The sequence below is a fragment of the Carya illinoinensis genome, chromosome 12, assembly GCF_018687715.1.
Source record: "Carya illinoinensis cultivar Pawnee chromosome 12, C.illinoinensisPawnee_v1, whole genome shotgun sequence".
In the NCBI taxonomy this organism is placed as follows: Eukaryota; Viridiplantae; Streptophyta; class Magnoliopsida; order Fagales; family Juglandaceae; genus Carya; species Carya illinoinensis.
Window position 1 is genome coordinate 26,933,161 of NC_056763.1, and position 27,793 is coordinate 26,960,953.

Below are 27,793 nucleotides of genomic sequence, written 5' to 3' on the forward strand. Positions count from 1 at the left end.
ATAACTCACCTGCAGGTTGTGATCATAATATATAGCAAAAGTTGGGAACAAAATGGGGGCATGAGAATATTGTATGAATAATTAGTTGGTATTATATATTTCTTACCAATTTTGATTTAGATAAATTTCTCTAAACAAAAACTTGTGAAAAATTAATTTTTAAAGGTGTTGGGAATAATTTATGATAATAATTGTGTTTATAAATACAACATATAAATAAAATCAATATTTCACCATCATTATTAATAAAATCAATCATTGATAGATTCACAAATTTTTTAACTTCCTATTCAAAAGCCAACAACTCAACATACTTCATACATCCAAAACATATCAAACTCATCTCAATGTGACCTACAAACTCACTTAATCTATGCTCACAACTATTTAAAACTCTTATCAACTATCTTTAACACCCAAAGCGCAACCAATGATCAACAATAAATCCAAGATAACTCCTAACCTTAATGGCTTAAAAGAATTTCAAAAAACACCATTGGTAGTCTAGTGGACAATAAACAAACGTTACAACTAATATTTATTGAAAAAATACCAACATATAGTTTTTGAGATTTTCAGTTGAAAATTATTTTGAAATTTGTCATTTGATTTATTGTCATTATTCTTACTTTTGGCTTTTTTAATTGAAGACAGAGGCGATTCTGAAAATAATTTACATTTTTTTTTACATTTGTTCACGACTCTTTGGCTTATTTTTAGGTTAAAGTTGAGATAATTTAATTGTTTTTTTTTTCAGTGTTGTCTCTTGAAAAGTTGAGATAATTCATTTTTTCAATTCTTTTTAGAAATTTCTTATTAATTGTTTTTTTAAAGTTTTTAGGTCTTCTTCCATGCATTGTGCTAGCTAGTGGAAGAGAGAGAGCCACCAAGAAGACCGCAATTTTTTCTTCGGTGCAGTTGAGGAATTGGGGTTTTCCTTTTTCCAAAGTTGGTACTGTTGCTTAGCTTCCAACCAGCTTTTGACTAGACTAATATCATCAGACCTATAAGTATATACAATGAAAAAAGAATAAAGATAGGGATCCCAGTTTTTTTTTTTTTTTCTTCTTTTTCTTAGTGATTAAGAAAAAAATTATTTAATATTATTATAAATTTTTTTATTTTTTTTAAATATTAAAAAATAATGTAAAATTTTTTTTAAACCTAACAAAAACTTCCAGCAGTAGCTGTAGAAGGGCCCATGAAAAAATTTGATGGACCGGACTGATAATTAACAATCCGATTTAATAAAAATGATGAATCCAAAATTTTGGACTGGACCGATTATACCCTACAGATGAATTAACCGACACATAAATTAGTGGTCCTATGGCCTAGAATATCAATGCCAGTAGTCTAGTCTCAAAAGGGATCTACGACAATGGAACCCAATAATTCCCAGCATAGCTTCAGCATCCCCACAAAGCCCTCGGCTCGCGTCATGATCTCAAAGTAATGGCGGATGAATCCTGCATGCGCACCAGCCTGCCCCTAATTGATTTCCTCGAGTAATGTAGGTAAAGGTTGAAATGTATAAATTTTATATAATCATTTCATAAAAATGTGAATCTCATAAAAAAAATAAAATGAGATTTTTATATTTTTTATAATAAAATCTACTTTGCATTGAGGGGAAATAAGACAGTACTGAACGGAATAAATCCCTGTATGTAGCTGCTGCATGTTGTTCGTGCAATCATGGTGTAATAAATGCACAAGGCCAAAAATATTTTATATTTTATATTTTTACGATCTATTATTTATTACGAAAATTATTATTATTTGTTAGAATGAATTAGTTCTAGATGAAATTAGTCGTATTCTTGACAAATAACTCATAATAAATATTTATTTTATCTTTTTGGGCGCGTTTGGATTGGAGAGACAAGTGTCAAGAGACCGGAAGAAATTCAATATCAGTACTGCAATGGTTTTTACCTCATTTAGAGAATAAAATTTTTATTTCTCATTCCTATATTATACATTATACATGATTTCTTATTATTTTTTTTATTTTTTTCTTTATTAAATATGTGGTGTATAAAAGACTGTTTCATCTAAATTCCAATTTAAGAATTCGGGTATACTCAGACTGGAATCCAAATTTTAAACTTGGATAAATTCTAATTTTTAAAAATTCGGATTCCAAGTTCAATCCGGTTTTTATTTTTTTGTTAACTTGGGATAGTTTGAGACCAAACATGTTGGAATATTGGAGGGGCAGGCTTCTGGGTACTTACACCAAACTGTATTAAACCTTCTCCTTCCTCGCATAGAACGTGAAATCTCATTCATCCATCTCTCCTCTATCACTGTCCTATTTTTAGCCCTCTTGAATCCCTATATATGTTGATGTCAAAGTCATATATATGTACCATGCATGCATACATTCACACGCATGCATAGGCCGCGATTCGATGCTTTGCATGTTTTCACGTGTTGATCATGAGATGTTAAAAGCACATACAATATATATACATGCATGTCACATATATATATATATACAACCATTTCTTCTATCTCCTAGTATATAAATGTACACACAAATATATAATATATATTAATTTATTTTCATGGTCAATGATCAATTTAAAAGTCTTGCATTAATATTCAAAACATTTAAAAAAAAAAAAAAAAGGTTCCGGGGTACCCGAACCGGGTAGGTTCGAGTTTCGGCCTGGGTTTGATCTAGGCCAAAACTTGGAACCAAAACCTAAACCGGAATCCCTAAAACCAGATTTCAGATCGGGTAGGGAAAAATTCTTTTTCTCCATCCCGGATTAGGTGTATAGATTATGAGTAGAAGAAATATTTTATTTTATTAAAAATAAAATAAAAAAAATAAATATGGTGTGTAATATAAGAATGATGAGTAAAAAAATTCTTTAAAGAAAAGTACCGTAGAATATAATTTGTTCATCTAGCTAGCAGGATAAAGAGTCAAGTATGCATAGAAGCTGCTAATTAAGCAAGCATCAAACCCAGAATAACGAAAGCCTGTTAGCAAATAATCAAGCCGAGTACTGTGCTACTCGCTCGGTTTATAGCCAGAGATCATATATTAGTAAAAGAATAATTAGTATCCTCTCTTATTTTGTCTTTTTATTTTGATTGTTCATGTATTTAATTTTTTTTAAAAGAAATTGTTTTGTGCTTAAAGTGGCCATTAGTGTATTGGCGATTTATTTTTAATTTTTTAAAAACTTTTAAACAAGTTAAAAAAATGTTTGAAATAAAAGGCAACAAATAAAAAATAAAAGTGCAATTTGCACTAGGGGCATACCAAGTGAACAAAATTGAGAGGGTATAGTAACACTACCCATAAGCATAAATAAGAATCTCGCTCATTAAGCCTTTATATATATGCTCTATATTTTACGAAAGATAAATACTTTAACTATAAAGAGATTTTATAAAAATAAATTGGTAAACTGATGTGATTTGTTATGATATGTCAAATTTTAAAATTATTTTTATTATTAGAAACTTCTGAGTCCGAAGTGTTCCCAAAGAGAAACCGCATTTTCCTGAAACTGAAATAATGCCAGAACCACAGCTTGCCTTTCCTTTTGGGGATTCTTGGCCAGACCCATGCCTAGAATTTGCATTCAAGACACTTACGAGCCGGTGTAATGCCAGTGGAAGATAATTTGGCAGTTCAAGGAAGCTTCCAGGAAGAACTTGACATCTCGCACAGACATAGGGATGGTAGTTTGGCATTGCCAGATTTTGGCTTACACAGCTTTTTCCAAAATGATATTTCATCCCATTTTGATTTACCAGAAAAGTCTATGCAGGCAGGACATCAACCATCCCGGAGTTCTTCAATCCTGGCCCCAGGAAATGTGAGGTTGCCGAGCTGTGGAGGATAAGGCAGCTAGTTGTCTGGGATAATCAGTAGTAATCTACTGTTAAAATCCCTAGCATGACGCTTTTACTATTTATCTCTTGTAATATTTGTAATCAGAGCTTGAAGCTCTGTATCATCCGGTTAAAAGATATAGTGGGGGAAGATAGAGAGAGATTTCAGTCAGATAACTGTTGTAAGATTGATTATTTCTTTGCTTCTGTGTTTTCCTGCCAAAATTGGTAGATGATCAATTCGGTGGAAAATTTGAGCTCGTCAATTATGTCTGAAAAGAGAATTTTAGGCACTTAATTTTAACCCTAAGCTACCAAAACAGGCCATGATTCCTGGGAGTACAATCCACAAGAGCACAAAATCAACTTCTTAAAACAATTTTTGTCCGATCTTGGACATATGCGAACGGCTCGTAAGTGACAAAATGCTGTTTATATCGCCCTACTTTTATCATAACACAAGGATCCTTGTTATCTGCCATATGCCATTCTAATCTCAATCAAACGTATTGAGACACTGGCCGTTGATATCAGCAGTACATCTTATCCTACGAGTGCACCTATTAGAAATGTGGCTAAATTCCATAGGAACATTAAACCCATTGACAAAGAGATGTCAGAATTTTGAAAACAGATTCTGAAACCTAACTTTAACACCAAGCTACGAAACAGACCATGTTTCCTAATAGTAAGATCCTAGTAGACCATGATTCCTGGCTTTACAGACCTTTGCCATGCATTACATGGAGAGCAAAAAAAATCTTCCAAACGAAGCTGCTTCTAAAAGTTTACTAGAGATTAATCTGGAATAAGAACAAGAGCACTCCATTTGGGAGTACGTGTTCTTGGTCGTGAGTAATAGAGTTACAGAAAGAATATTTTATTTTATTATTGCACCAAACGGCTTACAACCTTGGCTGTTCAACATTATGAGATGATGGAGATGTTCTGAGTGATATTCGGCTGGATGTAGGGGTGTCAAAATAGCTTCAAGAGTCCAGCCTTGATGCGTGTTTGGCTGGACTTCATACTGTATAGGCAAGACTAATTCTGAGATTTTCTGTCAGGACTCGTGAAGGCTATTTTGGCGGCTGACTTGGTGTGATCATCGATCGGTTGCATTGATAGTCAGACGCATGCACAGAAATCTGGTAGCGAGCCCGAAATCTTTATGACAGTTCACGCAGGCAACAATGTTCAATGAAAAATTTTAAATATAACTCCGCACCCTATATTTATTTTAATTTTTTTAATTATTTAATATATAAATAACGAGTAGAAGAATTGAATTAATTTATAAATAATAAACTCAAAAATATTTAATTTTTTTTTAAATAATAAAAAGTATTACATATAGCACAACTCATGCCTGATAACGAGTTTCAAGCAATGCTTAATTAAGTAACAAACTTCAATTATTAGATCAGGTCCTTTATTTATTAGGCCCATTTGCTGCTTTTACATAGATTTCTTGCCGCACTTAAAATAGGGATGAAAGTTAGCACAAGCACTGAAGCAAGCATGAAGGAAAGAGAGGCCTGAAAAAAATGATGGCTAGAAGGAAAATAATTCAGCTTAATAATTTCATATTTTCAAATACATTTAGGTAGGTTTGGATAGTGAGTTGAGATGAAAGTTGAATAAAATATTATTAGGATATTATTTTATAATATTATTATTATTTTAAAATTTTAAAAAATTGAATTGTTTATTATATTTTTTAAAATTTTAAAAAATTATAATAATTAAATGAGATGAGTTGAATTATAGAAACTCTTATATCCAAACCGAGCAAAGAAATATCATTACAACATGGGATAGCATAAGCCAGCTTAAGCTCTCATTACATCATCATTTTCATACGGCAAGCTAGTCCTATGCCGGTTCTTCAAGGGCAGAAGGTAACCTTGTAGTTAGTCCCACCATTGCATGTAAATGTCCCGTTTTGGTCATCCGGGTAACTATAAGCATCAGGGCAACGAGTCTTGAAAAATTTGGAATAGTTTGTAGGCCTGCAACTTCCAGAATTGCAACAATATTGATCGGTCTTGAATATAGTGCATGGATTATTACATCCACCGGGAGCCTTCAACTCATTGGGGCACTGCCCATTGATATCGGCAGTACATCTTATCCCACGGGTGCACCCATTAAAGGTGGGACTAAATTCCATGGGAACATTAAACCCATCAACAAGGGGGATATCAAAGAAATCCAAATTGTTAAATTGGTTTAGTGCATATTCCGCTAAGGTATTTGGGGGTGCACCATAGGCTTGGCATTGGAGTGGCCCACCAACGCCACATAGTGCAAACCCCAAGATTCCAATAAGGGGATGACTCGATTCTTGTGAGATGGAATATGCACCTACTCGGTTCAAATTTCTTTGAGCAGCACTAGCTGGAAAATGCTAAAAAATGAGAAAGTAATGGAAAAATATACTGAAACAAGATATATAAGTTCAGGCGGTCAAATTATACTTACCTTCGCCGCCACAGTCGCCGGTTAGACATCTGCCATGCCCAGCTCCATTGAAGCTGCAACCAGTTCACGGCTAGATTCGACCCCTCGTGGTTCCGGGACTAACGTCAATGGTCCATGTTCCACCCCCTGGGTTGAGCTCCATGCCACCACCGGGTATAGCCGCAGCCCAAACTGTGTAACTGCAATTGTTTGTTATGACAAATCTGGCCCCATGGGTTAGGGCAAAGCAGAGGGTGATATAAAGGTAGTAGGAATTGATGGAGAGGTTTTTGGAAGGGCTGATCATTTTGAGGAGGGACGATACGTCATTACATACACAGGCTAAGCTTAATGAGTGGTTTGAGCTGTGTGTGCTTGCTAAGAGATAGCAACCGGTCATCTGTTTCGTAAGAGCCACGACGCTTTTGGCCCAGTCAAGACTCAAGGTGTTCTTTTGGGCAACTTTCTCGGTCTAGCTATTTTGTCTCGGTCGGACTTTACTCGGATATAATTCAACAGATAGGAAAAATAAAACAACAATTATTCTTTTGTTTTTAAAAAGAAAAATTGTTGTATTGAGCTATAGTGCAATACTTTGTAAGGTCTTCAATTTGTTTTGAAAGGACAGTGAGGCTGATATGTTTGGGTCGTACAGCCAGCCCATTGGTCAACTACCCGTAGGGCTTTAGTTCAAACATTTTATATAGGAACAGTATGGATAATATGTACCCATTTTGAAACAGATTGTATTGTGTCGTGTTAATCTATTTAATAATATTTACTAATAGGTCAAAATGGATTGACACGACACGACCCGTTATGCTAATGGGCCTTGTTAGGGTTTGAGATCTTGACACGATAAGCTTAATGGGTCGGGTTAAGATTGACCTATATAATATAATATACATGCTTTGACACGATACAAACACAACCCGTTTACACGATTTGACACCCCTACCACAAAGCATGCAGTACTTAGATATCGATTTCAAGGATATGATATAAGACTTAAGAGTATGAACTAGATCATGACCAATCGTCTCTTCGATAGTTTCAATTGAATCCACCGATCTACAGTATATAGAGAATAGTAATACGAATTGTCTTTTCGACAGTTTCTAAAATCAATATAAAAAAATTATTTATTTGTAATTAGTTAGTTTTTGTAAAAATAATTATTTTATATTAAAATGAGTCTATTTTCGTTACAAATAATTATTATCATCATAAAAAATCTATAAAAAATATTTATTTTTCTTATAGTCGATTTATCTTGACAGTGCCGAGTACTCGTTTCTTTTTATAGATGAGATTCGATGAATTGATATAAAAATTAAAAGTTGAATAAAATATTATTTGAATATATTTTTTAATATTATTTTTATTTTTGTATTTAAAAAAGTTGAATTATTTATTTTATTTTATATGAAAATTTTAAAAAAATTATAATAATTAGATGAGATGGGATAAATTTTTTTTTAAATGAATGACTCTGATAGTCAAACTCAAATGAAGATCATCACAATTAAGTGATACAGCTTTCACTTCTTTCTTGTTCAACCTGTTGGAATGTACAGAGTTACATAGAAGAATTAGAATTGAAGTCCCGAGAAGCCAAACAAAAGGCTTCATCTAAAGATAGTTAGTTAAGTTAGTTACAAGGGTAGGCAAATAAAGTTGGCCAAATATCAAGAATTGTACAGTCAGATATCAAGAATTGTATAGTCATAATGATCCATCACAAGTTTATAAATAGAGTCTTTTGTACAGATATATCCATTAAGCATTTTTGATAATGAGAATGAGTTCAGTTTCTTTTTTATCAAATCCTCTGTTTCATTTACAAATTCTACATGGTATCATCGAGAAAATAAATATTCTTCCGCTGCTCTTCTTGATTTTTTCTTGATCTTTTCTTGCTTTCTTCTATGGAAAATTCCTCTGGTTTTATGGCAAATTCTCCTACTGTGACAAATCCTTCTGATGATTCATCGAGTCACTATTATCTGCATCCATCTGACAATCCTGGTGCCCTTCTTGTTTCTGAAATCTTCACGAGTGAGAACTGCATTGCATGGAGTAGATCTATTTCCATTGCTCTCACTATGAAGAACAAGATAGCTTTCATTGATGGAAGCTTGGCTCAACCTAATCCTGATAATTCTAGCCTTCAAGTGGCTTGGCTGAGAGCTAATAATCTGGTGTTATCATGGTTGATGAATTCAATTGCCAAAGAGTTTCGTGGCAGTCTCCTCTACTTCACAAGTGCATTTGATATTTGGGAAGAACTCAAAACCCGATATCTTAGAAGTGATGGTCCAAGAGTTTTCACTTTAGAAAAGTCTCTTAGTTCCATTTCTCAAGGCTCAAAATCTGTTACTGAATATTTCAGTGAATTCAAGGCTTTATGGGATGAGTATATTAGCTTTCGTCCTATTCCATCCTATAAGTGTGGAAATCTGGTTAGATGTTCATGTAACATTTTAAAGAATCTCACTGATCGTCAACAATCTGATTATGTAATGAAGTTCTTAATTGGCTTACATGATTCTTACTCAGCCATGAGAAGTCAATTATTGCTTCAATCCCCATTACCTTCCATGAGCAAGGTTTTTTCTTTGTTGCTTCAAGAAGAAAGCCAAAGATCCTTGACTAATGCAGTTGGCATCACTCTTAACTCTCATGCTATGATTGCTGCACAACCATCAAGACAAGCATCAACAAATGGAGTTAGATTCACAAAGCCAAAAGGAAAAACAGATGTGATATAATCTCATTGTGGTTATTCTGGCCACCTTGCAGACAAGTGTTTTCAGCTAATTGGTTATCCACCTGGATGGAAGGGTCCACGAGGCAAAAGATCTTTCTCTACATCATCTGGAGGTGTTGTTCCAAGATTGCCCATTGCTAACAATGTTTCTTCTTTGGAGCAGAATCCAAGTATTTCCAACATGATTTTTTCTCAAGAGCAAATTCAAAATTTACTTATACTTACCAATAGCCTATCAAACTCAAATATTAATCCTACTGCAACAGCTAATGTTGCCTCTACCTCAGGTAATTTATTCTCTTGTAACACAGTTTCATCATCAAAGAATCATTCCACTTGGATTCTTGATACTGGGGCAACATATCATTTGATCTGTTCCCCTCATCTTTTCTATTCCATTACTATTCCCAGTACACCTTCCACAGTTCATTTACCTAATGGTCAATCTGTTCCTATTATCTTTACTGTAAATGTGAAATTTTCACCCAACATAATTCTGCATAATGCCCTTTATGTTCCTGCTTTCAATATCAATCTTATTTCAGCTTCAAGATTGACTAAAGATAATTCAATTGGATTGTTCTTTCTTCAATCCAAATGTATTCTGCAGGATCTCAGCAAATGGAAGATGATTGGGCTTGCTGAAGAGAAATCTAGTCTATACCATCTACAAAACTTCTCTGCTGAAACAAACAATACAATGCCTGATTCTGTTATTTCTTCTACTTCTTTAGCTGAAACTTGTAATATCAATTCTGATGTATGGCATTTTCGATTAGGACACATTCCATCTGCAAGAATGCAAATCATTAGTTCATTTGATTCTTCTATAAAAGTTGCTCACAATCATGTCTGTGAGATTTGCCCCTTAGCTAGACAAAAGAAGCTATCATTTCCTGTATCAAACAGTTATTCCAATAAAGCTTTTCAATTAGTTCATTGTGATATTTGGGGTCCCTTCTCCACTACATCATATTCTGGTTATAAATACTTTCTAACCAACATAGATGATTACACAAGGTTTACTTGGTTGTTTCTTATGAAAGCAAAAACAGACACTCGGTTTCTACTCAATAGCTTTATTACCTATGTTCATACTCAATTTAACACAAACATTCAAACTCTTAGAACAGATAATGGTCAAGAGCTTAATATGCCTGTTTTTTATTAAGAGCATGGCATTATACATCAATTATCATGTGTTGAAACACCTCAGCAAAATGGTAGGGTTGAAAGAAAACACCAACATCTATTGAATGTAGCTAGTGCTCTTTTGTTTCAGTCAAAACTACCTTTGCCTTACTGGACAGATTGTGTCTTAACTGCCACACATCTTATTAGTCGTACTCCTTCCTCCATACTCAATAACCAGACCCCATATTACCTCTTATTTCAAAAACTACCAGATTATAAGCATCTCAAAGTCTTTGGATGCTTGTGTTTTGCAAGCACAATTACAAGCAATCGAGACAAGTTTCAACCAAGAGCTTCCAAATGTATATTCCTTGGCTACCCACCTCATATAAAAGGATACAAAGTTCTTGATCTACTCACCCTCAAAACCTTTGTATTTAGAAATGTGGTCTTCCATGAGTCAATCTTTCCTTCTATTCCAAACACCATCCATACATCCTTTGTTTTTCCTGATTTTCCTCAAATCTATGACTCAACAGTCCCAAATACTTCTTCTCTATCAATTCTCTCAAATATTTCCTCCAATACTTCTGCTAATACTGAGACTAACACTCTTAGAAGATCTGAAAGAGTTAAGCATCCACCTACATATTTGCAGAATTACTATTGTGGTAACATGACCAAGATTGCTTCAGCAGCTCAAGTATCTCCCAGTTGTTCTCCTGGTAAGCCTCATTCTATTCTCTCTTTTCTTTCTACTTCCAAATTATCTCCTAACCACAAAGCTTTTGTCTCTGCTGTTTCTTCTATCTTTGAGCCCAAAACTTTCAAACAAGCCATTCCACACCCTCAATGGCAAGTTGCTATGGCAGATGAAATAAAAGCTCTTGAACTTAATAAAACTTGGGATCTTGCCATTTTACCTCCAAATAAAATTGCAATAGGTTGCAAATGGGTATATCGTGTGAAATTTAAAGCTAATGGTACAGTTGAGAGATACAAAGCTAGATTAGTAGCAAATGGGTATACTCAACAAGAAGGCCTAGATTTTTTTGACACTTACTCTCATGTTGCAAAAATGACAACTGTGCATGTCTTACTTGCTGTTGCTGCCATAAAATAATGGCATTTACATCAACTTGATGTAAATAATGCCTTCTTGCATGGTGACTTGAATGAAGAAGTGTACATGCAATTACCACCAGGTTTTTCAGCCCCTAATGATCCTCGAGTTTGCAAACTCAGAAAGAGCTTATATGGTCTGAAACAGGCCTCAAGACAGTGGTTTTCTAAACTGTCTTCATCCTTACTTCAGTTTGGTTTTACTCAAGGCAAGTCAGATTCAAGCCTTTTCATAAAACAAACTTCAACTAGTTTCATGGCCTTATTGATATATGTGGATGATGTTATAATTTTCTCTGATAATCTTGAGCAAATAGCTACTGTAAAGAAATTTTTACATGATTCCTTTACCATCAAAGACTTGGGTGAGTTGAAATATTTCTTGGGTATTGAGGTGGCTAGATTAGCCAAGGGCATCACTCTCTGTCAAAGAAAGTATGCTCTAGATATTCTCCAAGATAGTGGCTTCTCTGGTTGCAAACCCGTGGCGTTTCCTATGGAATCAACTTTAAAGCTCACTGCAAATGACTCTACTCCTCCTTTATCTGATCCTGCCTCTTACAGAAAACTAATTGGCAGACTACTCTACCTCACAATCACAAGACCTGACCTGGCTTATTCAGTACAAGCACTTAGTCAGTTTATGTCTAATCCTAGCACCATGCACCTTCAAGCTACTGAAAGGGTTCTGAGATACATAAAGGCTACACCAGGTCAAGGCATTTTTCTATCTGCAGCATCTACCTTGCACCTAAAGGCCTATTCAGATAGTGACTGGGGGGGCTGTTTAGACACTAGAAGAAGTGTCACTGGATTTACAGTTTTCATAGGTGACTCTCTTATCTCTTGGAAGTCAAAGAAACAACCTACTGTTAGTAGATCCCAGCAGAATTTGAATATAGAGCCCTAGCTTCTACAACTTGTGAACTTCAATGGCTGGCTTATCTTTTGGCTGACTTCAACATAGTTCATTCTCAAGCTGCACTACTTTACACTGACAGCAAACCTGCCTCTGATATTGCCTCAAATCCTGTTCATCATGAAAGAACAAAACATATCCAATTGGATTGCCATTTGGTTCGAGAAAAACTACAAGAAGGCCTCATCAAGATTATCCATATTCCTTCCAAGCATCAGCTAGCAGACATCTTAACCAAACCTCTCGGATCTCTTAACTTTCATCATCTTCTTTGCAAGATGGGAATGATTAACATCCATTCTCATCTTGAGGGGGGGTGTTGGAATGTATAGAGTTATATAGAAGAATTAGAATTGAAGTCCTGAGAAGCCAAACAAAAGGCTTCATCTAAATATAGTTAGTTAAGTTAGTTACAAGGGTAGGCAAGTAAAGTTAGCCAAATATCAAGAATTGTACAGTCAGATATCAAGAATTGTATAGTCATAATGATCCATCACAAGTCTATAAATAGAGTCTTTTGTACAGATATATCCATTAAGCATTTTTGATAATGAGAATGAGTTCAGTTTCTTTTTTATCAAATCCTCTGTTTCATTTACAAATTCTACATAACCTGATGATCTTATGAATCTATACGTTTTAATGCATGGCGCTGAGCGCGCATGCATGACAGTACGTACTTGATCTAATGCAGTATATTAATTACGTGCCTTAGATATATGAAAAATTATACTTATTATCCCCACACTTCACACATCACATTTATTATATATATTTTTTTCATTTTTTCTATAACATTGCTTGTTAGAGTCACGTTTTTTGGCTTAACTCAAAGCTATTGTGAACAGCTAGCTATTTGTGACTAATGTTGGATTTAAAGCTTAATCTTCTTTCCATGCGAGTTTCTGGTATTTTTTTTTTTTTCTGTACGTACATGTTTTCGATTTTTGCACCTTCATTATCACAACAGTCCAACTTTATGAAGGTAGAGGCGACCAGTTGTTTGATTTATGCAGGCATAAATTAATGGGTTGATGACTAGTTTTTTTATCAGACCCGAGTCCTATTTTCCCACATTTTACAAGCTTTATCTATGGCTAGCTATAATTAATAGTATTAGACCAAGAAGTCATAATAATCTGACGCCATTCTCTTAAGATCCATCTAATTGAATAACAATAGGTTCTTTTAATTCCCAATTGCTTGTTATTAAGTTTCAGTGTAGGTAGCATGTATGTGTGTACATGAGGTTGTTGCATATTCAGTACGATATGCATATTCAGTACGTATAATATACTGCATGGTGGTTGAAAGTGGATGGTGTTGTTTATTCTGACAAAATTAACCATATATACATGATCTCATGAGTACTTACTGCATGGATTAATAATTATTACTGATCATGAATTAATTTGTCAGAATGAGCTTAATTGGTATGTTGTTTATTCACAATATATATACGTATGTATCCTTGTACGTAATATTCTGGTATATTCATATAGGGTAATGATATACTTACTACTCTTTTATCACTATTTTATCACTTATAATGTATTTATTTTTTTATTTTTTTATTTTAAATATTTTTTTAACATCCTTAGCCATTAAGAAAAAATTTAAAAAATATATAATTTTAGTGATAGTCACTTGCTTAATTATTAAGTAAAAGAAAAATGTTAAAAAAATTAAAAAAAATGGTAAAATAGTGGTGAAAGAGTGATAAGTATATCATTATTCATATATATATATATATATATATAATAGCATTGAATCACTTCTATTAGAAGCTTTTGTACCATGTTTACCGGCGATGATTAGGTTTTCTTTCAGTAATCATGTGCCAGTATTGATTGATGGATGAGAATATGTTGACCTAACTCATGCTAGTACAGAGATCTCTCTACTGTAGAATGAATGCTCGAATCATAGAAATTGAATTTCCAGTCCGTGGGATATATGATATCTTGAATATCATGACCAAGATAAGGAAGAAAACTAAAAGGTGCATGCATGGCTTAATCCAAATGCCACTAATCATTTGGATTAGTGGCCTTACCACTATCACTGAAAGTAGGTAGCATGCTTTTATGCACCATCCAAAACAAACAAACAAACGAAAAAGTTGAAGCTTTTATGCGCCTGACAGAATTACAATCCCCAGTGATTCCCACATACCACAAAATAAAAATAAAAAATGACAATGGGCTTCAGTTGAGTGATTCAGGCAGTGATGGCAAATCAAGAAAAACAAAAACCCACAAAATTTCATCTGATTTGGTAAATAATTAGGTCATTAACTGATCGTGGCAATTGCCATTGCACCAACTACTGGTCCTATAGATCCTCACCTGCCCATGCCTACTCACCAAGCAATTCTTTTCAATCACCCTTGATATAGACATGATCACAGATGATCAGACTAAATGTTCATATCAATTCTTTTTTTGTCATTTTTCTTTTTAAATGGGGTTGTTTTGATGGATTTAGTAACTGCAACCCCCCCTTACAATATTTATACGACTGTACCTAATAATTCAATTGCTCCAATTTACCATATCATCCATCTGAACGTTTGTTTTACGCAATCTTAATTGTGTATAGTACAGCCTGATAGGAAGTACAATATTTCTTGAGTTAGTCAAATATTTATAAGATCCACATCTTATTTTGTTATATATATAAGACTGATTATATATATATATATATATATATATGTCTATATCTATGTGTCCTTATTCAGGTTTACAAAAACCAGCTTTTAATTAATATTGCTTGGAGTGTAGCATGTAGCGTGATTTTATGATTGAGGGGTGCTCATAGCTTACTTGTAAGCTTAATCTCCTTTCGCCATTCATATTAGGTTTATGTCTGCTTAGAATTTCATATATGTTTGGGGTTGGCAACTATATACAATATGGTCTATATATATATATATATGTTATACCCAAGTAAACCCACTTATTGAAGAACATAATCTAAAGGTTCTTACTGCTTAGTTGTTTCTTACTGCAAGAACATAATCTAAAAGTGATGGTCTTAATTCCTGTAACTTTTTTGTTTATGGTAGTTAATATAAATCTAAAACCTCATTATCTATTTTTTGTTCTTGTTTCTCACAAGATTGAATCAAGATATCAAGAAATATAGAGCAAAAACATTTCAGAAGCTGTCAAAAATTGATGGAATCAAAGTTAAATCCAGCTAGGAAAAATTTCACTTGTAAATTTATATTCCATTGTGATATGTTGGATGGTATAATTATGTAAAACTTAAAACAATGACAGTGGTGAATTTCAAATTTGTACTCTGAGGTTAAATGAATGATGTTTCAAGCTTTAACTAAATGAATTTCTCCAAATATAGCATTTTTTAATTTATTAACAACCAAGTACCTGTCATAAAAGAAATAAATATCATGAAAAAACAACGTATGAACCAAAAAAACATATTCAGGTTTCGAACATTTTCGTCGGAATAAAATTTTGGCCAATTAACCAAGCCAGCATATATTTCCGGCTATAAATAATAGCTGCAAACTCTTATTTCCAGCAAAAAACATATAGCCGGAAATAACTTTGGCCACTTCCAGCAAACGCGTCAACTCTATTTTCGATTTTGAAAAAGTAGCCGCAAATATATATTTCCGGCAAAAAATATATAGCCTGAAATAAATTTGGCCACTTCCTACTCTATTTTCGGCTTTGAAAAAGTAGCCGAAAATTTTAATTTCCGGCGAAAAATATATAGCCGGAAATAAATTTGGCCATGGATCATGGATCTTGGCAAAAATTTTTGAGACAAAATTTTTTTACATTTGCGGCTATTATTATTGTCGGAAATAATCTGTATTTCTAGCAATTTTCAAAGTAGCCAGAAAAATTTTTACTTGGCTCTTTAGTAGCGGCTACTATGTGGCAACTATGAATAGCCGGTAATAAGTAATAGCGACTAGATTTAGTAGTATTTTCGACGACTTTGGTCGTCAGAAAAGATCTTATTTCCTGTAGTATATGTAGTGTATGAATAATAAATAGAACAATTTAATTAGTTTAATAAAAATAAAAATAAATAAATAAATAAATAATAATATTAAATATATAAAATATGTGATGTAAAATGATGTATAGCATTCCTCTATATATATATATATATATATATATATGTACATATTTAGTCAAACACGGTAGCAGGGAAAATCATAATGACCCTAAAGTTGTTCGAGTTGATTGCTATATATAGCTATTGGAATTGGGGGATCCTTACCCTTGGGATGCAAATCATCCAAATTAATACACGTATTAAGGTCCAGATTTTGTATTGATTATGTTGAAATATTATTTTAAGAAGATGAATTTGTATAAATATAAAAAGAAATTAATATCTTCTTTAGACTAACGTAATATTAGTTATTTTTTCTTAAATCATATATATATACTTATTTTTATCTTATTAGTAAATATTTAGTTAATTTCAAGTTTTGAAAATAATTCTGATTTAGATTTTGGTCAAATTTTTTATAGTATTTTTATTTATTTATGTATTTATTTCTCATTTAATAATTTAGATTTTTTTATTTAAAAAAAACATAATTTCAAATTTTATTATTAATCAATAATTTTCAAAAAAATTTCTATATTTTTAGACAAATATCTTGTCTTCTCTAAATCCTATGTTAAAACTAACCATGCATTCTGTCCGGCGTCACCTTGTGGGTCGATTTATGGATAAAAGTTACAAGTTCATCTACTTCCCATTAATCAACGCACATGACTTGCTTCCTCGTTGACCATTGCGGGTCCATTTATGGATAAAATTTACACGTTCATTTACCCCCCATCAATCAATATGCATGACTTGCTTCCTCATCAACCACAACAAATAATCAAATATATATAGAAGCACCGACATAGATCACAGTTGAAAGTTTGAATTTTAGCGCTTGATAGGTTAAACTACAAAATGGTAACTAGTTTAGAAACGTTACGAGATCATCATCTCTAGTACGAAGGTTGGCGTTTGCATTTTGCACACTACAAGGTGTGCTCACCAAGCAACCTTAAAGCTTTTATTACATCATCACATAAATACTACATACGTCGGTTGGTACTAGTTCTGAGGGGCACTGCATCAAGGGCAGAACACAACCTTGTAGTTAGTCCCACCATTGCATGTAAATGTGCTAGTTTGGTCATCCTTAGGGTAACTGTAAGCATCAGGGCAACGATCCTTGAAAAATCTAGAATAGCTTGTTGGCATGCAACTCCCAGAATTGCAACAATATTGATCGGTCTTAAATACAGTGCATGGATTGTTACATCCACCGGGAGCCCTCAACTCATTGGGGCACTGCCCATTGATATCAGCAGTACATCTTATCCCACGGGTGCACCCATTAGAGATGGGGCTAAATTCCATGGGAACATTAAACCCGTCAACAAGTGAGATATCAAAGAAATCCAAATTGTTAAACTGGTTTAGTGCATATTCTGCTAGGGTGTTTGGGGGTGCACCATAGGCTTGGCATTGGAGAAGCCCACCGCAATCACCGGTTTGGCATCTGCCGCGCCCAGCCCCATCGAAATTGCACCCAGTTCGTGGCCAGATGCGAGCCCCTTTGGTGCCTGCACCAACATCAAGGTTCCAAGTTCCACCCTGTGGGTTGAGCTGCATGCCACCACCAGGTACAGCCCCAGCCCAAACCGTGTAGGGACAATTATTTGTTATGACAAATCTAGCTGCATGGGCAAGGGAAAAGCAGAGAGCATAAAGGAAACAGAAAGTGTACAATACGTTTTTGGAGATCAGAATCATTTTGAAGAGTGAAAAGATATAGTGGTTTAGTGGCTTGTTGGTGGGTTTATATAGGGCAAGCTCGGTGCTAGTTGTTGAAAACTTGAATTGCGTATGGGCCTACCGACATTATTTTCTTGGAAAATACAATCCCCTATTTTGCTGTTTTATTTAAAGTCTCAATCTGACACCCTATTTAATTATCTTCGGCTTGTTTCGAAGACAAGTCAACAAAAAGTTAGCCTGGAAACGAAAGGCCATATATATCTCAAGTCATGTGAACGATATTGCTCATGGCGTACGATCGAGAATAATTTTGCGTGCGCATGAGTATGGAAACATCTCATATTATTATCTTCCCAAAATAAATAAACAAAATACGAATAAAAAATGTTCTGTTTAAAATATATTTTCATTTAAAAATTATTGATCTTCTTGCTTTTTAAGATGCAAAATTATCAATTAAATTTATATATATATATATATATATTCAAAATTTTCTAATATCTCCCTTTGATTAATTGATAATATCTCCAACAAGAAGTGCAGTAGTACATGTTTGAACACTACTCTCATATCTCTTTTGTTGGACTTGTTGTATTGTTACATTATCCTCATATCTCTTTTGTTGTATTTCTTGATTTGTTTAGTTTGTTTTTTTTTTTCATGTTTTGATGTATTTCTTGATCATCTATTAATATTTTACTATTATTTTACTATATTTTGTTTACTACTAGTAACAAATTTATTAAATAATCCTTTTTGCAATTCAAATTTTCTTTTATTCTTTTTCTTTTTCTTCTTCTTTTTAAGTTTCTCATTTTAGATGTATATGTTCAATTAGACATATTTTCTAATAAAAAATAACAGTATCTATTATATGAAATCTTATTATGCCTACGAGGATCTTCGAATAAATAAATATTAATATAGAACAATAGAATCTAATTTGGTAAATTAGCTTCACTTTTATGTAAAAATATTAGCCTATACAATAAAATAAAATGTCTTAATATTAATATTAAATATCAAAAAAATAAATTATAAATCAATTATAGGAATTGAAAGAAAAAGAAAAACAAAGTAAAGTAAGAAAAAAAGTAAAGAAGTGGAATATGTGGCGCATGTGCCATCATGTGAAAGCTGATATATAGTCGATTGAAGAAGAAGGCAAAAAAATGAAATGTATGGATTTTCTAGCAAACACAGGAAGAAAAGCCGAAGAGAGAGACCAAAAAAAATAAAATAAAATGGCGGATTCACCGTTCACCTTGCTCTTTTCTATAAGAAGTATTTAAGTAATCGGATGATTCATTGGGCTGTAAGAGGACCATACCGGATCAAAAAAATTGACCTGATGGAAAAATGTTTAGATTAAGAAAAATTCTTGTCTCATCTCAATATTATAAATTTTTTAAATTTTTACAAAAAATATAATTAACAATTCAACTTTTTTTGAATCTCAATTCAATTTTTTCAAATTTAAAAAAAAATATTTTAACAATATTTTGTTTAATTTTTATCTAAAACCATCTAATCTCGTCTCACTATTCAAACAAGCGCTAATCGGTTTTGAGATGTGATTTTTTTAAAAGAAACCGAATATATATTTTTAAATATTATATATAATATTATTTTATATTATAATTATATAAGTTAATTTTGTAATTCATTCAAGAGATCACTATTGATTATATATATAATAAAATTATTTAATATTTATTAACTATATATAAAATATTAAAAACATCACTGAATTTCATTCATTATAGATATATTCAATAAAAAAAAATTTCATGAACCGAACCGGATTGATAGCTACGGTCTATTCCGGTGAAAATGATATATCAAAATTTTCAATCAATGACTCTTTCCAAACCGGTCCCCACCGATTCCGCCTCTACCGGGGTGAATGAACCGACACATGAATCAATGGTCCCATGGCCAAGAATATCAATGCCACTAGTATAGTCTCAAAAGGGATCTACCACAATAGAACTGAATAATTTTGTACAATCTTGCATGTGCGCTTGCCTGTCACTAATTGATTTCCTCGAGCACTGATACGTACAGGTTTGAAATGTATAAATTTTGTACAATATTTTTATAAAAATGTGAATCTCATAAAAGAAATAAAATAAGTTTTTTACAATAAAATCTACCGTATTATATATGGTCTACATTTTATGAAAGAGAAATATTTTAATTATAAATTTTTTTATAAAAATAAACTGATAAATTAATATAACTTGATATAGTATGTTAAATTGTAAAAAAAATTTATTACAACTTATTATATAAAAGGATAATAAGGCTGATATGTTTGGGCCGTATAGCCCATTGGTCAAATTCCCGTAGGGCTTTAGTTCAAACATTTTATATAGGAACAGTACGGATAATATGTACCTTTTTCAGTTTTTAAAATACAAGTAGATGTAACATTATAGAGTTTTGTTATATATAAGTACAGTTACGTACTAATCTGTGTATCAATATTGATTTATTCATATTTAAAATTTAAATTAATACTGTTTTCAATAAAATTTATTTTTTGACTAATTACATCATATTGATATACAGATTAATACATAATTGTGCTTGCAATTATATTTTTTCAACATTGTAACATGCTTTTTGGATAAAAAAAGAAAAAACAAGGAAGAAGAAGATCATCGAGGCCTTTTTTTTCCTTTAAGTCCAACCACCGTCTTGTGTCACGTTGGGCCTTTTTTTCTTTTTCTTTTTTTTTTTTTTTTTTTTTTTTTTTTTTTTTTTTTTTTTAAGTTTTCTAAACTCACATTGTACTTGAAAATTAAGATTTTTTAAAAAAAAAAAAATTATATTTACAGTTATGAGTACACAAGTATCAGGCAATCTCTTTGAGAAAAATGAATAAATAAGAGACCCATATAAAAAAAATTAATTTTTTAATAATAAATTTTGCTCTTTTTCAAAATAACGACACGACACTTACATAATTCACGATTATAAATAATATTACTTGAAAAGAAATATTACGTACAAATTAATCATATACCATCACTTGTTACAAGCTCGCTTGAACCTTTCAAATATTACAAATCTTGTAGACATTTTGATGTAATTTTATAGTTTAAACAAACTCGGTCGGCCTTTAACGTATCTTAAAAAATAATTACATGCACTTTTGACGATCAAGAAATTTGTGTAGACTTTACTATTTATGTAGCTGATTATACAAGTGTTGGGTTCCGTGAGGTCGTTATCTTAGACTTCGGCAAACTTGATTTGCTCACAATTCAAGTTTGATTTCAACGGTTACGGTATATATGATATCTAAGAGCGTTGCACGCACTAGATGATCATCATCCACAAAAGAATGCAGTACTTAGATATCGATTTCAAGGGTATGATATGAGACTTAAGAGTCCGAAATAGACCATGACCAATCACCTCTCTGATTGTTTTAATTGAATGCATCGATCTACAGTATATAGAGAATGGCAATACCGATTGTCTTTTCGATAGTTTCTAAAATCATTATAAGAAAATTATTTATTTGTGATTAACTATTTTCTGTAAAAATAATTATTTTATATTAAAATAAGTCTATTTCGTCACAAATAATCATTATCTTCGTAAATAATCTATGACAGATACTCATTTTTCTTGCAGTCAATTTATCTTCACTATGCCGAGTACTAGCTCTGATAGTCAAACTCAAATGTAGATCATCACAATTAAGTCATACTTCTTTCACTTCTTTCTTGGTCAACCTAATGATCTTATGAATATGTGGGTTTGAATACATGGTGCCGAGCCCTCATGGATGCAATATGTACTTGTTCTAATCCAGTGCTACATTAATTATGTGCCTTAGGTATTGTAAGAAACGGGCACCCATAGTGAGCACCCCTTCACTTTTTCTCGAGGGTTATGAAATGGCTCTTAACCTACTTCATTAGCCTTGATGGCTGGCTCTTTAATGGCCAGCCGAAGGTTACACTTAGAGTGGTGCAAGAATGTGTGTGTGATGAAATAAAATAGAAAACGATCTCTCTCTCTCTCTCTCTCTCTCTCTCTCTCTCTCTCTCTCTCTCACTCTCTCAAAAAGGTTTTCTCTAATCTCGACAACTAGGTTATGGAATATGTAGGTGTTACGCTAATAAATTACAACATAACACATACCATCATCGATACGTGAAGATTTTGGATGATCAACAACATAGGAGAATTTGTAAAACAATTGCACTAGATCTAAGATATTTCTGACTAGATAATATTGTTTGTGCTGTGTACTTTGATCTAATTTTTCTAACAAATATATACGTACATATATAGTCAAACATGGTAATAGAGAAAACCATCATGACCCTAAAGTTGTTCGAGTTCATTTATATATATATATATATCTATTGGAATTGGGGGATCCTTACCCTTGTGATGCAAATATAAATTGATACAGGATATTTCGGTCCAAATTCTATATTGATTACGTTGAAATAATACTTTAAAAAGATGAATATATACAAATATGAAAGGAAAAGCTTAATATCTTCCTTGGTATAAGGGTAATATTAGTTATTTTTTTCCTTAAATCATATATTTATACTCATTTTTGCCTTATTAGAAAATATTTAGTTTCAAGTTTTAAAAGTAATTCTGATTTAAATTTTGGCCGAATTTTTAGTAGAATTCTTATTTATTTATATTTATTTATGATACAATAATTTAGATTTTTTTATTAAAACAAAATCTTCATAATTTTAAATTTTATTATTAATCAATAATTTTTAGAATTTTCTTTATATTTTTTAACAAATCTCTTATCTTTTCTTTGATGGTTATATGTTAAAAAAAAATTCTAAACATAAGCCCATACATCACGCACCATCTATTTTTTTAATTTTTTTTCTTTTATCAAATGTTTGGTGTATGAATAATGAATAGAAAAATTGAATTAGTTTAAAAAGAATAAATTTAAAAAAAATTTAAAAAATTGAAAAAAATAAAAAAAAAAATGAAGTGTATAGTGTATGAGATTTATGAATAACAATGCTCTATGTTAAAACTAACCATTAGAATTAATTTAAATTATGTCCAACGCCACCTCGTGGGGTCCATTTATGGATAAAAGTTACAATTTCATTTACTTCCCATTAATCAATGCACATGACTTGCTTCATCGTAACCATCGTGGGTCCATTTATGGATAAAATTTACACGTTCATATACTCCCCATTAATCAATATGCATGACTTGCTTCCTCATCAACCACCACAAAGAAATTTAAAAAATGTTCTGAACTAGAAAGCGAACGAAGAAGACCAGCATAATTTTTGCTTTTGTGCGGTGGAGAAGATTTTCTTATTCCAAAGTAGGTCCCATTATCGCGATCGACGCTGGGCCTTAGAATTAAATATTCTGTTCCATTGTCGTAGATTTCTTAATTTTTGAGACTTTTCCCTCTACTGCCATCGGCCCATCAATAGTATCATAAGTACAAAGGCCGAAGCCCTCTGTCACCATCTAGATTTTTTTAAAGAATTTCTTAATTTTTTAGAAGCTTCTTAGTCCTTTGTAATCTTATGGAATTGGGTAGAGTCATCTAGAAGGGGCGTTATAGACAATTCTAGAGTAGTGTTCTAGAAAGGGCTTAATAGACAAGTCTAGAATAGTGATCTAAAAAGTTCTTTACCCTTGGATTGATGACAAGTGTCACAATCCTAACCATTCCTTATACCAAGAGTTCCCTATAAATAGAGGGGCTCTTATTTGTGTAATCACCAAGCAATAAGAGAAACAAGTTCTCTAAAGCATCTCTCTCTATCTTCTTTCTCTAGTTTGTTCTCTATTGTCTTGAGTCCTTTAGAAGGCTTACTTAGGAGCTTTGTAGAGAGAAAGCCTCCTAAGGCCGCACGGGTCGAGTGAAGAAATTCTAAGTCTGTGACAGTTGGTATCAGAGCTATCCAGGTTAGGATGGCAGATCCAAGTGAGATCACCATGGAGGTCCAGGAGACAAGAAAGAGCAAGAGGTCGAAGGACTCAAGTTCATCTATGGAGTCTCGTCTCGATGGCATCGAGAGGGCCATGGCCAAGATATTGGCCAAGATCGAGGAATGAGATCAGTCTCACAGGGAGGTGAGCACCCTCGACAACACGGTGACCGGGATGGAGGTGGCGGTAGCGGATGTCAGGGACCGACTTGACATCGTGGAGCAAGGTTTGGAGGAGCTAGGATTGGAGGGACAATCCGAATCGCTCAAGGAGTCCATTCTGAGCACCATCCGCCCCACCATCGAGGCACAACGTGTTAAGAACGTTGCTTTCCAAGACCGGGTCTTGGGGGAGCTAACGAAACTCCATGGGCAAATGGAGGAATACCGCGTCGGTCTAGAGGAGACCAAGGCGGATTGGGCCATATGCAAGTGGGCAGTGGCTAATGGGGGCGCCGTCGGAGCTGGAATGATGGCGACACCAAGGGTGGATACCCCCAAACCGAAAGAGTTCGATGGCAAGCGGGATGCCAAAGAATTAGACAACTATATGTGGCACATGGAGCGCTACTTCGAAGCATTGAACATGCAAGACGAGCATGTCAAGGTACGTACTGCCTCTCTCTATCTTACTAATCTTGCTGGTACTTGGTGGCGTCGTAAGCATAGTGAGATAGAGAAGGGTACTTGCACTATTGATTCTTGGGAAGAGTTCAAGCGAGAACTCAAGAGGCAATTCTATCCCGAGAATGTGGCTATTCATGCGCGGAAGAGAATGAAGGAGTTGAAGCACACTTCTTCTATCCGCAACTATGTTGAGGAATTTTCTGCCCTCATGCTTCAAATTACAAACATGAGTGAAGAAGATCTCCTCTTCAACTTCACCGATGGTCTCAAGTCTTGGGTGGCTCAAGAACTCAAGCGTCGTGCAGTCAACGACATCTCCACCGCCCTGACCGTGGCGGAAACCTTAGAAGAATTTGAGTATCATAAGAGTGACAACTCTTCAAAACCCAAGTCTTCAAAGGAAAATCACACTAAGGGTGGGGGAGCAAAGGGGTTCAAGCCTCCACAGTATAAAGACCGAGGTGACAAACCTTCAACATCAAAGGAGGGCAAGAGGGACTACTCTAAGGACAAGAAGCCAAAGGATGCTTGCTTCCTTTGTAACGGACCACATTGGGCTAGAGATTGTCCCAAAAGGAAGGCCCTCAACGCTATGTTGGAGGAGAAGGAAGTTCAAGAGAAGTCGCACCTGGGGTGTCTACAACTTCTCAACTCCCTAAAGGCAAGCACAAAGCCAACCACTAAGGATGGGTCTTTGATGTTTGTAGAGGTGCTCGTTAATGGGAAGAAGAGTCACACCATGGTCGACTCAGGAGCTTCTCATAACTTCATTAAGAAGGAAGAGGTCACACGGCTAGGGATTCCTCTTAAGAAGGGTCAAGGATGGCTGAAGACTGTGAATTCTGAAGCCAAACCCCTTGATGGCGTAGCTCACGGGGTGGAGCTACAACTTGGCACGTGGAAAGGTACGATGGATTTCTCGGTCGCTCCTATGGATGATTTCGATATCGTGTTGGGGATGGAATTCTTGAGACAATTCAATGTAGTGTCTCTTCCCCACTATAACTCGGTGTGCATCTTGGAAGGGGGTCCATGCATGATACCCACCGTGTCCAAGCCAAACACCACCCAACTTCTATTCGCCATGCAATTCAAGAAAGGATGGAAGAAGGGAGAGGTGTCTTACTTGGCCTCTATGGAGGAGGATGAAGTGAAGATTTCCTCCCCTCCACCCAAGGAGATCCAAAAGGTCCTCAGGGACTATGAGGATGTGATGCCTCCCGAGTTGCCCAAGCAACTACCACCTAGGAGAGAGGTGGATCATCAGATCGAGATGGAACCCGGCGCCAAACCACCCGCCAAAGCCCCTTATCGCATGTCACCTCCAGAGCTTGAAGAACTAAGGAGGCAACTTAAGGAGCTACTTGATGCCGGATTCATCCAACCCTCCAAGGCACCATACGGGGCACCCGTGTTGTTTCAAAGGAAGCATGATGGGTCTTTGCGGCTGTGCATTGACTACCGGGCTCTAAATAAGGTAACCATAAAAAACAAATACCCTATTCCTTTAATTGATGATTTGTTTGATCAATTGGGCCATGCAAAATACTTCTCCAAGCTTGATCTAAGATCAGGATATTATCAAGTAAGGATTGCGGAAGGAGATGAAGTCAAAACAACTTGTGTAACTCGCTATGGGGCATACGAGTTCCTAGTGATGCCCTTTGGCCTCACAAATGCTCCAGCTACCTTCTGCACGCTCATGAACAAGATCTTACATCCCTATCTTGATCAATTTGTGGTAGTCTATTTAGATGATATCGTCATCTATAGTTCTACCCTTGAAGAACATGTGGAGCATTTAAGGGTTGTTTTCCGTGTCCTAAAGGAAAACCAACTCTATGTCAAGAAGGAGAAGTGCTCATTTGCTCTAAACGAAGTCCATTTCCTTGGCTATAAAATCCAAGGTGGAAAACTCAGCATGGAAGAGGGGAAAATTGAGGCAATCAAGAAGTGGGAGCCTCCCACTAAGGTTACCGAGCTTCGATCCTTCCTTGGGCTTGTCAACTATTACAGGAGATTTATAAAGGGATACTCCACAAGAGCATCCCCCCTCACCGACTTGCTCAAGAAGAACTGGGCCTGGGAGTGGTCATCAAGGTGTCAGGAAGCCTTTGACGATCTGAAGACAGCCATCACGGAGGAACCGGTCTTGGCCTTACCTGATTGTACCAAGCCTTTTGAGGTACAATCGGATGCATCGGATTTTGGCATAGGGGGAGTTCTCATGCAAGAGGGACATCCCATTACATATGAGAGTCGCAAACTCAACGAGACTGAGAGGAGATACACCGTACAAGAGAAGGAGATGACGGCTATCATCCACTGCCTCAGAGTTTGGCGACACTATCTGCTTGGCTCCCATTTTGTGGTCAAGACAGACAACATTGCCACTAGTTACTTCCAGAGTCAGAAGAAACTAAGCCCAAAGCAAGTTAGGTGGCAAGACTTCTTGGCAGAATTTGACTTTGTCTTGGAGTACAAACCGGGCAAGGCCAACCTCGTTGCTGATGCACTAAGTAGGAAGGGTGAACTCTCTGCTATCACTCAAGCTCAAGGGAAGCTACTTGATGTGATCCGTGAAGGCATGGAGCATGATCCCTTAGCCAAGAACTTGGTGAACATGGCTAAGGAAGGGAAAACCAAGAGATTCTGGGTAGAGGACGGTCTTCTCTACACCATCAGGCGGAGAATCTATGTTCCAAAGTGGGGAAACCTACGGAGGAACCTTATCAAGGAATGCCATGATTCCTTGTGGGCTGGACATCCGGGCCAACGACGTACTCGAGCTTTGTTGGAAGCTTCCTACTATTGGCCTCAATTGAGAGATGAGGTGGAACTCTACGTGAAGACTTGTCTTGTGTGTCAACAAGACAAGGTGGAGAATCAAAGTCCTGCGGGATTACTAGAACCACTACCCATTCCTTCTCACCCATGGGAAAGTGTGAGCATGGATTTTATAGTGGCTCTACCTAAATCCGAGGGTTGCGGTACCCTCATTGTGGTGGTAGATCGATTCTCCAAGTATGCCACCTTCATCGCGGCTCCTAAAGATTGCTCAACTGAAGAAACTGCAAAATTATTCTTCAAGCATGTGGTGAAGTATTGGGGCTTACCATGGAGCATCATTAG

General features: G+C 34.7%; 1 protein-coding gene and 1 pseudogene across 1 annotated transcript; both read right to left on the reverse strand.

Moving 5' to 3' along the window:
• Nucleotides 1-5,653: 5,653 nt before the first annotated feature.
• LOC122290184 lies at nt 5,654-6,677 on the reverse strand (annotated as a pseudogene).
• A 10,509-nt stretch (nt 6,678-17,186) lies between these two features.
• LOC122288927 (protein P21-like) lies at nt 17,187-18,106 on the reverse strand. Its single transcript, XM_043095758.1, has one exon. The coding sequence runs from the start codon at nt 18,078-18,080 to the stop codon at nt 17,397-17,399; it is 684 nt and encodes a 227-aa protein (XP_042951692.1). The 5' UTR covers nt 18,081-18,106; the 3' UTR covers nt 17,187-17,396.
• Nucleotides 18,107-27,793: the final 9,687 nt, after the last annotated feature.